Consider the following 13,310-nt stretch of genomic DNA (forward strand, 5'->3'; position numbering starts at 1 on the left):
AGAATCACTGAAACATTGAACTGTTGAGGCAGTTTCCTTGCTTGTTTCTATCCTTGACTGATTGTTCTGAAGTCCAAAACATTTCCTTTAAAAACAGAAAAGTGTCTTGAATGTGTAACACAGTATACTGTCATACCAAATAGCTGTTTTTCCTCCAATTTTGAAGCTTGCTTCATCAAAAACTAAATGGTTTTTGTGTTTTCTTGACAAATTTACTGATTTTCTGAGCAGTAACTTTTGTAAAGCAGTGGGATTGGGCTATGCTGTTGTAAAAGTGCCAATTTCTGAGTTACCCCATATATCAGGCTGGCGTTATCTGACGTGTAGATTTTTACTGTCTGGCATGGTGGGTTTTTACTAGCAAGACGTATGAGGAAGTGCTCTTGAGAAGCACTTCCTTAGGCTATAGTGGAATGCTCTTCAAAAGTGAGTTCAGTACGATCTAAGGTGCCAGCCTTGACTAACTCCCTATCTGACATGAGGTTTGAAATTCAAGGAAATTACATTAGATCACTTTGCCTTTTTTTCATCTTTTTTACAAACCTATTCAACAAAATCTTACTCTGATATGGGCGTGTCTTTTGTAGAATCAACCTTATACCAAAAGAAATAGCCACTTTTTTTTTTTAAACTCTGTCCAACTACTACTGTTTACGGCTGGTTTACCTTTCCCTGTCCCCTATCTCAGCTTTTCAAGAATTTAAAAATATTTCTTTAGAAGACTATATGATACGGAAAATTGTATTTTATGTATGTTTCTGGTTTAATTTTCTGTTGTGTTAGGTGATTCAATGCCTCTCTATTCAAACTGGCGGTTGAAGGTGATGGAGCACAATCAAGGAGAGCCTCTACCTTTCCCACCTTCTGGAGGTTGCTGGTCACCATTAGTGGATTATTTGCCTGAAACTTCTCCTCCAGGCATGTCACTTCACAGGTAACTATTTTGACAAAGCTTATGGCAATTCATTGTGTTTTAATTTGTGTTGCACAAATAGAGTAATTTGAAGATAGCAGATTAAAAGACAGTAGATAGTACATTCATTTTCTGTGGGTTTACTGACAGGTCTAGCAATTTAGGATTACTCAACCTTTTAATTTGGAGGATGGAGGTTTTTCTATCCTAGTTATGAGTGTTCATCTTTTATAACACAACTTAATGAATCTTTATAGACTTAAGAATGAATACAGGCTAGAAGCATATGAAGCTCTTTGCAGCTCTTCATAAAGTTCATGTTACATTCTTCTAACTAATTTATTTTTGTTTGTTTTAGATGCAACATAGCAGTGATTCTTTTGACGGACTTGATAGTTGACCACAGTGTAAAGGTGGAATGGGGAGGATATTTGTATCTTTTGCTTCATGCAATTTTTCTAGGTAACTAACTTCTTACAGAAATATGTATAGTAACTTAGGAATTCTTAACTGTTCTTTTTGATATTTAAATTAATATTCACCATTGTATTGAAATCTCATTAATTTAATAATTTTTACAGTACATTTAAGAATTCAATTAAATATCTTTCAGAGTGATTAGTATGAATAAAGATTTTTTTGGAGTTGTTTAAAGGCACTTTCTGTTGGATTTACTTTTACCTCTTTCTCCTTGTAGGCACAGTAAAATTCAATTTTTTTCTTTCTATTTCCATGTGTAGTAATTTTCATACAGAGCACAGATTAAGTTCTTACTTAAAATCACTCTGTACTTTAACCCTGCATGGGATTATCATATATTTTTTGGTCTGATCACTATACAGTTCGTTAAACTGTATGCTCTTGTTTCTATATTGAAGCACTGAAAAAACATTGGTTAGTGAATTATATATCTATTATTTGGTAAAGTATAACAGACCAGTTTGAATACTGCAATTTTTTAAATAATGTAATTCAGTGTGCCCTTTGAATATATAAAGCCTTGCCATTTTCCTTTTGTGTTAGGTTTTGACCACTGTCACCCTGAAGTCTATGAGCATTGTAAACAACTACTTTTACATCTACTGATAGTGATGGGATCTGGCAGTAATGTCCAGTCTGTTGCTTCTGTCCTACTCAGAAACAGAGAGTTCAATGAGTCCAGGGTGCTTACTGTCAAGCAAACTACCCATTTAGATTATACTTTCACAGGTATGCTTTTGATTTATTATGTCTTGCTTGTTAAAATGACATGGGAAGTTCTCTCTTCTTCCAGGCATTATTAAAAATTCTCTTATTTGTAATATCTTCCTGAGCCCTTGGCATTAAAATATATTTCTTTGGATTTTAATGAAGTCAAAATGAATATAGGTCACATTAGCACTTTGTGCCCAGTCATCAAAGTAGGGAGCACAGTTGAATGATTAAATAGTAGTGGAAACCAAAGAGGGAGCTCTGTGTTTTGGATCTTTAGTACAGCAGTTTTTGTGATGCCCTTGAAATTAAAAAACAAGAAAGTACATTCCTTACTTGTTTATAGCAACTTGAATTTCTTCATTTTTGTCAGCTGTAATTGCATTGTTTATTGGTTACCAGAATACTTTTTTGACATACTACCTTCTAATGTTCACATTAACATTACAATATTGTAATTATACAGAACACTATATGTTTTCTGTGTATCTCTTTATGAAGGGAATGTTTTAATGATGAGAGCCTATTGTAGTTTCTAAAGAAATCTAAATAATTCTTTTTTTTCTGAAATGTAGTATTTCATATTATTTCAGTAGGTGGCAGTATATTGCCACACAATTGTTCATTCTCTTTTGTTCACATTTGAAGTGGTTTTATTACTAACCAAAAATACTCATCTGATTTGTGAATTTGGGTTTTGTAGCAATGAGGAATTAAAAAGTGTATAGTGGAAGAACTCCTTTATGTGAATCTGTTTGGCAGAACTTCATTGGTGCATCTGTACAGTGATGTATACAAACCATTTCCTTTATAATATTTGCAGTTTTGGGTAAAACTGTCTAATTGTGACACGATATTCTGCTATTACTAAAACTAAAATGTCTGATAGAAGCTACAGTAAGGTCAGCATCAAACATTTCCAGCTGGTGATTAAGATAAGGTGTTTAGAGATATGCATGCCTAGCACAAGGCATGGGTCTTGATAAAAAATTATCTGCTCATTATTAGGAAGTAAGTTTCTATAATTTGTTTAAACTTATTGAGTTGAGATGCCTCAGAAGCTGATGAGCTGTCATATTACTAGTACAAAATCAAACATAATACAGTGGTTTTAAGCAGGCAATTCCCTATTAAAAGTCATGTAAGTCAAGTGAAGACTTCTCATATAGCAGACTTGTTGATTTCATTGAAATTACTGCATCCGTTAATTTATTCTCTTTAAATTATTCTCATTACATTTGCTAAGTCAGTGATTTTTTTAGAGGGCTGTTTTTTCTTTTGATATGTTTAATATTAACTGTCAACTTAAAAGCTCATAATTACCTTGTTTTTATTTCAGCAGGTGTTCATGATTTTATACCTGATTACCAGCCCTCCCCAATGACAGACTCAGGGCTTAGTTCAAGTTCTACCTCTTCTAGCATCAGTTTAGGAAATACAAGTGCTGCCATTTCTCAACTGCACACCACAATCCTCAATGAGGTTGACATTTCAGTAGAGCAGGATGAAAAAGTGAAAACTCTAATAGAATTTATTACCTCAAGGTAAGATATCAATTTTCATTTTTGTCATGACATGTATTTTGTGGAAAAATGGCAAACCCCTTACTATTTAGCATCATACTGTCTAATTCTGTTTCTGTCTTATCACTAGTAAGTGATTTTATGTAATACAGCTCTAACTTTCCATCACTTCCTGAGAATTTTGTCTTAACTTCTTGTATATTTGTGTAATATTGGGCAGTTGTCAAACTTCTTTCCTATTCATGTCTGCAGTTCCAGATGGTTTCTTTTACATGGCAGGTAGTAGATTCTCTTGCAGTTAACCTTAAAGTTCAAATTTAATTTAAGTAGTATTAATGACAAAGGCTATGTTTTATGTTCTGTTTACTCTCTTTTTATATTTTTAGGAAGAGAGGCCCACTGTGGAATCATGAAGATGTTTCGGCCAAGAACCCTAGTATAAAGAGTGCTGAACAGTTAACTGTGTTCTTAAAGCATGTGGTATCTATATTTAAACAGTCTAACTCAGGTATGTTGGAAAACAAGTCAGTGCATGATCAAATGTCCAAGTCTGCACACTAAATAAATATTTTTTTTAATGCCTGTAGACATACAGGTTATCTATAAAATCACTGTAAGTAATTGCTTACTGCTTCTAAAAAATAGATTTTTTTTATGTGTTGCACATTTCAGTTCATGTATCTGTTATGACAGATTTAAATCTAATCTTTTAGGAATGAGATAAAATATCTTATTAATTTGTTGTGAACACATAATACTCAAGTCATAAATGCTTTATTCTCTGAAAGTCTTTCAGTGTTAAGTATACAAGTTTATTTTCCGGTAAAGATTTTTGAAACTAATACTGCTTGAGAGAAATGTAGAGGATATGAGGGTATTTTAAAGTTAGGAATGACTTTGGCAATTTACTCTTCAGTAAATTCAAGTGGATTTGTTTTTTTATAAAGCAGCGTTGCTTGAGTATTTATTTGCTTTTGTAGGAGGATATCAATTGGAACGCCGTCTCAGTGAAGTTGCTTTGCAAACTGCGCTTTCATGCTCCTCTCGACATTATGCTGGGAGGTCCTTTCAGATTTTCAGGGCTCTGAAGCAGCCTCTCACGCCATCTACACTTTCTGATGTTCTCTCCAGACTAGTAGAAACTGTTGGTGATGCTGGAGAAGAAGCTCAGGTACTTGAAATTTTCCCTCCATTTTATTAGAAAGCTAAGTCGGGGTGAAGGGCGTACTTGCATTACTAGTTTAATGACAGCAAAATATGAAAGCATTATTTTATTCAGTTGCTTTTTATGTTTAAATATTTCAAATGTCAAAACAGTTTTAATCGTGATTCTTTCTGAATTTTCACCTAATTAGCTGATGAAATGATGAGTTGTGCACATTCTCCTCTACAGCAAGAGGAATTTTCAGAGAGTTTAATCATCTCTTTTCTGAAAACACCTTCTCTTTCATTGTTGGAGAATACTGAGATCAGCCATATAGAAAATAATTTAGTTTTTCTTTAATGAAGAACTTAACCTGAAAAAGTGTTAACAATCATTCAACTTAGTGTCCTTGTACATCCAAAGAGTGGATCTGATCTTCTAATTCTGCAAAATGAGTGTCTAAATGACTCCATCCTTCAGTTCATCTTTAAAAATAATGCAAACCAGAATGAATTCGGTGAATACTTAAAAATAAATGGAAGTTTTTCCTTATCTTGGAGCTGTACTGCTAATTTGAGTCTCATCAGGATTGTGTTCTAATTGAAACATGAAATAATTTAGTTACTGATACTGGTTTTTTTTATTTTTATATTATTACTCAGTAGATTTTCTGTGATATTACTTGTGCATACTGCATAATTTATAATGGCTTGTGGCTTTCCCCAGGGTTTTGTCATAGAGCTGCTTTTGACTTTAGAGTCTGCTATTGATACATTGGCTGAAACCATGAAGCATTATGATCTGCTTTCTGCTCTTTCTCAGTAAGTTATGCTTATTTATACATTTGAATTACTAAAAATCTGTATTAAAAATGTAATTAAATGTTTTCTTGTTTTCTTTGCAGAATAGTTGTATCCATATAGCGAAATTGCTTGCTCTTGTATGTTTTTATTATTCTGCCCCAAACAAAACTTCTAGATTTCCTGAAAAGGATCTTTGCTACCTTTCCAATTCACCCTCTTGGGTCCAATTTAATTTTACAGAATAGGTATTCAAGGTGCTCCTCATGGCTCAGTTCTTAAATGTGTGGTCAGTTCTTCTGAAGCTTCTCAAAAATATAGGCACTGCAAATACTGGTCTGTCTTAGGCCTCAATTTTGTCCATATATGAGAAATGTAATTGAACAGTCTGAGTCATTTGTGTGTCTCATCACAGTTGGGAGTGATTAGCTCAATGGCTTTTTATCAAACTGAAAAATATCCCTGAATTTACAGACATCTATTCTTTGTTTGACTTCCTTGCAAATTTTTTGAAAATGTTGAAATTTCTTGGAATATATTCAATTTCTCAGTATGAGAACTGGAAGATGTTGGTTTTCCTAAGTCAGATACTTCAGACAAATATATGGTAATAAGCAAATTCATTCATTTCTCTACTTTTATCGCATCTATAAGTAAGTTGGGATGCTAGCTCATCACTTACAGGTAATCTTTTACATGCTATAGGCTAATTTTTCTGATTTTGCTGTGATTTTTTTGTATTCTGGGATTGTAACAAATAGATTAGGTAGAAGAGATAACAGGATGCTACAGTCTTGTCCTTATGTTGTAAGGATATTTTAATAATAGATACAGAAGTTTTGTGTTTACATATATTATAATACTCCTATGGTGATGAAGCAGAATATTCACTGCATGTGTATGTGATTAGTGTAATGTGTTTTTTCTTTCTTTCTTTTTACTAAACTGTATGTTATTAAAGTATTTCACATGGAATAATATGTAATATTGATTTTTATTTTAGAACCTCATACCACGATTCTGTAATGGGAAACAAGTATGCAGCTAATAGGAAAAGCACTGGACAGATAAATCTAAGCACAAGTCCCATTAGTAGTGGCAGTTGTTTGGGATACTACAGCAATGCAAGGAGTAATTCCTTGAGACTGAATTTAATCAGTGAACGGAGAGGCGACCGGCGACGGAGCAACACGCTGGATATAATGGATGGAAGGATAAATCATGGTGGAAGTTTGGCCAGGACTAGAAGCCTTTCCTCCCTGAGAGAGGGAGGATTGTATGATGTGCAGCCCACTACTGACCCTGTCAACTTGATGGCCACTATATTTTGGATTGCAGCTTCGTTGCTGGAGTCAGACTATGAGTATGAATACCTTTTGGCTCTCAAGCTACTCAACAAGCTTCTTATTCACATGCCTCTGGATAAATCAGAGAGTCGGGAAAAGATAGAAAAGGTGCAGAATAAACTGAAATGGAATAACTTTCCAGGCCTTCAGCAGCTTTTCCTGAAAGGCTTTACTTCAGCATCAACACAAGAAATGACTGTTCATCTCCTCAGTAAACTCATCACAATCTCCCGGCATGCTTTGGTGGATCCTTCTCAGTTAGCAGGTATCTTTTGCAAATATGTAATAAAAAAACTTTTTTTTCATCAAATTAAGTGGAATCAAAATCAGTAGTAATTAGGCATTTGCCTTAAAGAAAGACTTCAGTTAAATGTTTTTTGCAGTTGTCGATATTAACACTGCTGGATAGTGGGAATACATTACAGACCATGATTGTCTGAGAAGAAAGATTTCACGTAAACTTTATGTATTGGTTATTGCTTACAAGTGAGTTTCAAGAGCAGTGTATTATTTTTCATGATCTTGTGCTATCTCAATTAGTACTGTTTACACATTTTTAGAAACAATGTGACTAGTTCCTAAAACTATCCAGTTTCATGGTAGTTTTGCTTAATTGGTCTAATGATGAGTTTATTTTTGTACCTAACACAGACACATCTATATATATGTTCTTCATAGATACACACTTAGATATGTGTATATATTAGTTTATATGTTTATGCGAATGTACGTTTCATGCTGTAAGGGTTTTAAATACCGGATAACTCAACATTAAATTAAGTAATATTAAAAATCTTTAGGGCTCATATAACTGTGTTTATGTATGTGTTTAGGATTTCCCCTAAACATCTTGTGCCTGCTTCCTCATCTGATACAACATTTTGATAACCCAACACAGTTTTGTAAAGAAACAGCTGACAGGATAGCAAAGGTATGTAACGTGATGCTTGGAAAAGTACCCAGGAGGTTATACCAGTGTTGTTTCTGCTTTGGGTTTTTATTTTTTGGCTCCGTTTGTGTAATACTTCTACATGGTTCTAATAGTAATATAAATAACTATGAAATGCTATTTTTTAAAGATGTGATCCAACCCTAATTTATATAGCTGGACGTCATACCAACCCCTGAGTTTCTGTTTGCCAATGAAAAAACACATTTAGCTTATCTATAAAATTTAGATTTCAAGAAAAAAATTTCTTGTTGATGATATCAGTTACTTTTTCTCCCTTGTCCGATTTTTCCATTTGTCATTTAAAATGTAAACATAATCACATTTTAAGCGTTAATTTATTTCCTAATTTACTTATGAGAAGGAAGTGATCCTCACCTTTCGGATTAGTAGATGGAGAAGACTAGGTTTTGTGTTCTTTCTGTTACTTGTACTCAGTGATTAACCCTGAAATATTTCTGAACTGTAGTGGCTGTTAAAGCAGTACATGGTGCAGACCAGCAGTCACCAGCCAGGATGGTGTTGCGCTGGCCTGACAATCTGCCTTTTAAAGAAGAGTGTGGAAAGGGGAATAAGAAAGTGCTGTCTGGAATAGGAGATGCCTCTGGCTGCCCAGACTGTCATATGTGAACCCCTAAGATGTGCACAAGCTATCTCAAAGGAATACGTGCCTGATGCAAATCCACACATTACTGATGTCCCTGAAATACTTGTGTTACTAAAGCTAGGGATACTAGTTGAGGTGTGTTTGGTATGATTAAAATAGATAAACTTGGAACATGGATGCCACAGTAGCAAAATTTAACAGAAACCATTAGTCATGCTTGTGTGATTAGTTCTGTTTCAGTTATTAGAAAATGGGGTGAAATCTGGGAAAAGTGCATAATGACTTGTGAATGCTTGGATTTAAAAAATTATAATTTCTAATATGATTAAATATATTTTTGCTTTTCAGGTTTGTGCTGAGGAGAAGTCACCAACTCTTGCCAATCTGGCTCATATGATGAGTTTATACAGTACACACAGTTACTCCAGAGACTGTTCTAACTGGATTAATGTAGTGTGTAGATATTTGCATGACTCTTTCTCAGATGCCACATTTAACCTCATAACTTATCTTGCAGAGGTAAATTTTTAATAAAAGTGTATCTCATGTTGACAATTTCTTGCCATTTCCTTACTTTTTATGATTGTGAATACTGGGGGGAATAAAGTACATCTTCCATAATAGGAAAATAATACTAAAATGTTCTAGGATGGAAAAGGAATGACTACTGCCATTTTGGAGTGCAGTAATTTAAATGTAACTTGCAGTGATAATTCCTCTAATCTAATGAAAGAGCTCCTTTTGTGATAGGAGTGTTTGGTAGTAGTAATTTGTGTTCTATACTACATGAATATACACTGTCTTGGCTTTTGCAAAATATGCTTAATGCACATTTTAAGAGACCTTTTTTAGCCAAGTGCACATTTAAAGATGTCTCTATCACAATCTAAAAAAATAATTGCAAAGTTCAAATGTAAGTATTGCATAATATATAAAAGATAATTTAAATTACTGAAATCACTGTATAATTCTGCCAGCTGTTCATACAGGAAAGCTGTCATTACCTTTAAAAAGTACCTTGTGTGAAAAGCTTGTAGAGCTTGTCCTTGAAGTGTATAATTTCAAACTGATGAATATATTTTTAAAATATTTGTTCATTCTTACGAATGACTTTGTATGTACTTCTTTTGTTCATAAAACTGTGTTAACCAACCTTCTTAAAGACATAGCTGCAATTGTTTTTCCTACAATTTTAAGGTTTCGAATTTGTATGAACACTCCTATTTAGTGAGAAGTGTTTTATTGTTAGGTGCTTTAGATCTGTGCTAACAAATATGTCAGAATTCAGTGGGAAAATAAATCAGGACAAAAACCATTGTTCTATTACATTACTGGTTTTTAATGCTAAAACAAAGGTTTAAAAAACAGGAAGTGGTACATTTCAGTTTCTTGGAGGGGAAAATAAATGTGTGTGGAAGTTAGCTATAGTTTATAGTTTGCTTTCATTTTTTGTTACCATTAAAAGCCCTAATTAAATTTTGTGTTTTATAAAACTTTTTTTAGCTGTTAGAGAAAGGGTTATCCAGTATGCAACAGTCCTTGCTGCAGATCATTTACAGTCTTCTGAGTCATATTGACCTATCCACAGCACCAGTGAAGCAATTTAATTTGGAAATCATAAAAGTTATTGGTAAATATGTTCAGGTAGGTACTCTGAAGAACTGTAAAAGGCTTTTCTGCTTATTATCAAAGTGGTATCAAAATTACGCTTGAATTTTGGGCAGAATTTATTTCAGATATAAAAGTAGTTGTTTGAAGTAGGATTCCATAGGGGTTTTTTTCCTATGTAGTTTATTCACTAGATGTTTATGTATTGTCCAGTGTGATTTGCATCATGTGGGACAAGTTATCTGGTTGAATGTGCATCTGTTCACAGATACAGGCTACTCCTCATATGCAGTTAAAGGAGATGATCCTTCAACTACTGAAATATAAGGAAATGTTTACTGCTAAGCTGCACAAATGTTTTATTTATGTGTATCTGTTTTAAAAAGAAAGTTTTATGGTTAAATGCATATTTGAACCACTTTCAGTAATACATCTGTGAGGAACGTTAAGGTGCACCTTAACAAAATTGAGTGCATTTTTTGTTAGATAAAGTCCCCAAAAGATGAACCATAGTGTTTTGCCCAAGGTAATTTGAGCCTTTGTACATGGAACACAAATTCACTGAAAATCTGTTTCACGGAAGAAAGTCTAGCATCTTGCTGAAAGATTTTATAAAAATGCCTGGAGCATAAAACCATTTCAGTGCACAACATTCTCTTTTTTTATCCCCTCCTTTTCTTTTTTCTCTGAATTCCATTATTCCAAATGTATTTCAGTCAAATGGTTTAATCATAATTAACCAGGAAGAGTAGTGTCCCTGGATGTTTTGTTACTGATGGATATGTGCTTTAGATATTGTGCTCCTGTCAGAGTACATTAGGCAAAATGGAATGATTAGCGTTAACTATAGCTTTTATGGCCTGGCAGCTGCTTGCTTTACCTCTGACCTTTATCTGAGCTTTCTGTGCAAGCCCACACTACCATGGAATGTAATCTTAATTAGAAAATGTAAGCTTTCGAAAGAATGGTACTAGCAAAAAAATATTCCAGAGAAGTTACCTTGACTCCGGCTCTGCCTCTCATATTCTCATATTTTTTCCCTGGCTTTTTTTAAGCACTCCATTGGTTTGATGGAGTAAATGTTTTCATTTTTGATTTGTAAATGTTTTCACTTTTTTAAGATCTTTTATATTTCCTCATGATTTCAAGCACAAAATAGTTTTGTTTGTTTCAAAATCAGTTCACTCTATCCATAATGTAAAATAATTAAAGATACCAAGAAGTGGAAGTTTTTAAATACTATCATTTTATCTCCTGGGGCATGAAGGGCAGATACTTCAGGCAGTGGTAAAAACCAGTGTAACTACAGGAACTGAGGGACATGGGACAGTCTGGTGTGGCTGGCATCGTGACCTGGAGCTAATGAGCCTGCCTGGCTGGCCCTGACCACCCACATGGGATGGCCTGGTACCTTGCCACTGCTTTCCTGGCACTTCAAGGGCTGAAGCTTCCCACCTGTGCTAGCACCTTTAGCCATGTGTAAAGGATCATAGGTTTTGATTTGAGGATTCTTGCAAAATCCTACTGTACATGAAAGTTGCTGTCTTGGTTGAAGTGATTGTTTTGTGATTTGTGTATGTTCTCTTTAGAGTCCATATTGGAAGGAAGCCCTTAATATTTTGAAACTGGTAGTGTCTCGATCTGCAAGCCTTGTTGTGCCTAATGATATTCCGAAGTCTTATGGAGGCGACATAGGTTCTCCTGAAATCTCTTTCACGAAAATTTTTAATAATGTCTCGAAGGAGCTACCTGGGAAGACCTTAGATTTTCATTTTGATATATCAGAGGTAATTATTACATTTAAATAACAACACAGTAATGACTTGCTGTTGCAAACTCAGGTGTTATTTTCTGTTAGCCTTCTATGTTTACATGTTTTAAAATAAGTATAAGTTTTAAGAGTGGCAGAGGTTGAAATTTTTCATACTTGTGATTAGAGTCATACTGGAAGATAAACTTTGAATTCTTTTATGTTGCGTTTTTGCCTTTTCTCCCTTTTGAATGCCTGGAGAGTTAATTACTAGAAGTCAATAAGATTATTCTCAAGGGTATTTCAGCTATGTCAGAGAGCAGAATAATGCAGATGGCTGCTACTTGCAGCTGAACATTGCAGGCTTTCAACAAATGAAGGGTTGTGCATTCAAGGACTGAGAGGATTAAAACCCTGTACAGTTTTGGCATGACTTTGGAAGGGGGAGGAAATATAGAAGAGAGAGTAGGATACAAAATACAGGAAACTCAATGTGAGAGGGACACAACCGGAGAAAAACCTCCTGTGGTTAAAAACATCACCCCTACCCCTTATAAGGGTTCAGTAGAACTGAGAATAATACAGCTGATACTTATTCTGTGTCTGAAAAGGGGAGTGGCCAAGTGACTGCAGTGTAATATAGAGTTGTGAAAATCGTAGAAACTTTAGAAGTGATCACAAGTAAGGGCTTCTGATTGAAACTAACCCCAGATAATGATTGGAGATACAGATGTCTTAGGAGCATTACTTGAATTGGTAAGTAAATTCACTACTGGAAGTTTCAGTGCATGCAGATAACTGAAAGACAAAACCAAGAGACAAGATGAATTCCCACAGAGTTCACTGGAATAGCATTTGCTGTTGAAAGAGCTGAATTTGATCTTTGGTTTTTCAGAAGTGTGCATGTGTTTGTGATGTTGCTGGTCTGTGAAAATTGTTAATGGCAGGGAATGATGCTATAGAGAAGCTTTGCATATTTTAAACTTGGAACACAGTTGGTTTTAAAGTGTGCTTAAAAATACAGTTTGATCCTCAGCATAAAATGTGCATAATTCGAAAATACACAAGTGGGCAGAATGGCAGCTTGCTGCGTAGGGTACAAATATTCAGCTTTGTATTCCCCAGTGTACTGAGGCTCAGTGGATTAGACATGGGCTTTACAGAATGCTTACAAACAGGACAAGCCCTCCTACATTTTATATAATGCTAAATTCTAAAATCAAGTATGTATTCTTTACTAATATAGATTTGAATTTTAAGAAAGTGTTTGTTGCCTTTGCTAGACACCAATTATTGGGAATAAGTATGGTGATCAACACAGCGCAGCTGGCAGAAACGGGAAGCCAAAAGTCATTGCTGTCACCCGGAGCACTTCTTCAACTTCTTCAGGCTCCAATTCAAATGCACTAGTTCCTGTCAGCTGGAAGAGACCGCAGCTATCTCAGGTACGTTGTGTCTCAAACACTTTATACATATATT

At 34.6% G+C, this 13,310-nt stretch overlaps 1 protein-coding gene across 17 annotated transcripts in view; it reads left to right on the top strand.

Moving 5' to 3' along the window:
- Positions 1-13,310, top strand: part of FRYL (FRY like transcription coactivator) — a 161,167-nt gene that overhangs the window by 120,418 nt on the left and 27,439 nt on the right. For 12 of the 17 annotated variants that reach the window (XR_001877335.1, XM_017830337.1, XM_017830255.1 and 9 more), the window contains 13 exons: positions 784-934; positions 1,272-1,375; positions 1,937-2,122; positions 3,444-3,648; positions 4,014-4,135; positions 4,608-4,798; positions 5,498-5,592; positions 6,575-7,182; positions 7,751-7,848; positions 8,822-8,992; positions 9,977-10,117; positions 11,671-11,868; positions 13,115-13,276. Coding sequence is in view for 16 of the 17 variants with exons in the window: in XM_017830337.1 (XP_017685826.1) it covers positions 784-934; positions 1,272-1,375; positions 1,937-2,122; positions 3,444-3,648; positions 4,014-4,135; positions 4,608-4,798; positions 5,498-5,592; positions 6,575-7,182; positions 7,751-7,848; positions 8,822-8,992; positions 9,977-10,117; positions 11,671-11,868; positions 13,115-13,276 (2,432 nt within the window). In the remaining variant the exon portion in view is untranslated. The remainder of the gene's footprint in view (positions 1-783; positions 935-1,271; positions 1,376-1,936; positions 2,123-3,443; positions 3,649-4,013; positions 4,136-4,607; positions 4,799-5,497; positions 5,593-6,574; positions 7,183-7,750; positions 7,849-8,821; positions 8,993-9,976; positions 10,118-11,670; positions 11,869-13,114; positions 13,277-13,310) is intronic. The other 5 variants (XM_017830603.1, XM_017830680.1, XM_017829590.1 and 2 more) reach the window with 1 other exon arrangement.

Source organism: Lepidothrix coronata, unplaced genomic scaffold, assembly GCF_001604755.1.
Source record: "Lepidothrix coronata isolate B3197 unplaced genomic scaffold, Lepidothrix_coronata-1.0 Scaffold0, whole genome shotgun sequence".
Classification (NCBI taxonomy): domain Eukaryota; kingdom Metazoa; phylum Chordata; class Aves; order Passeriformes; family Pipridae; genus Lepidothrix; species Lepidothrix coronata.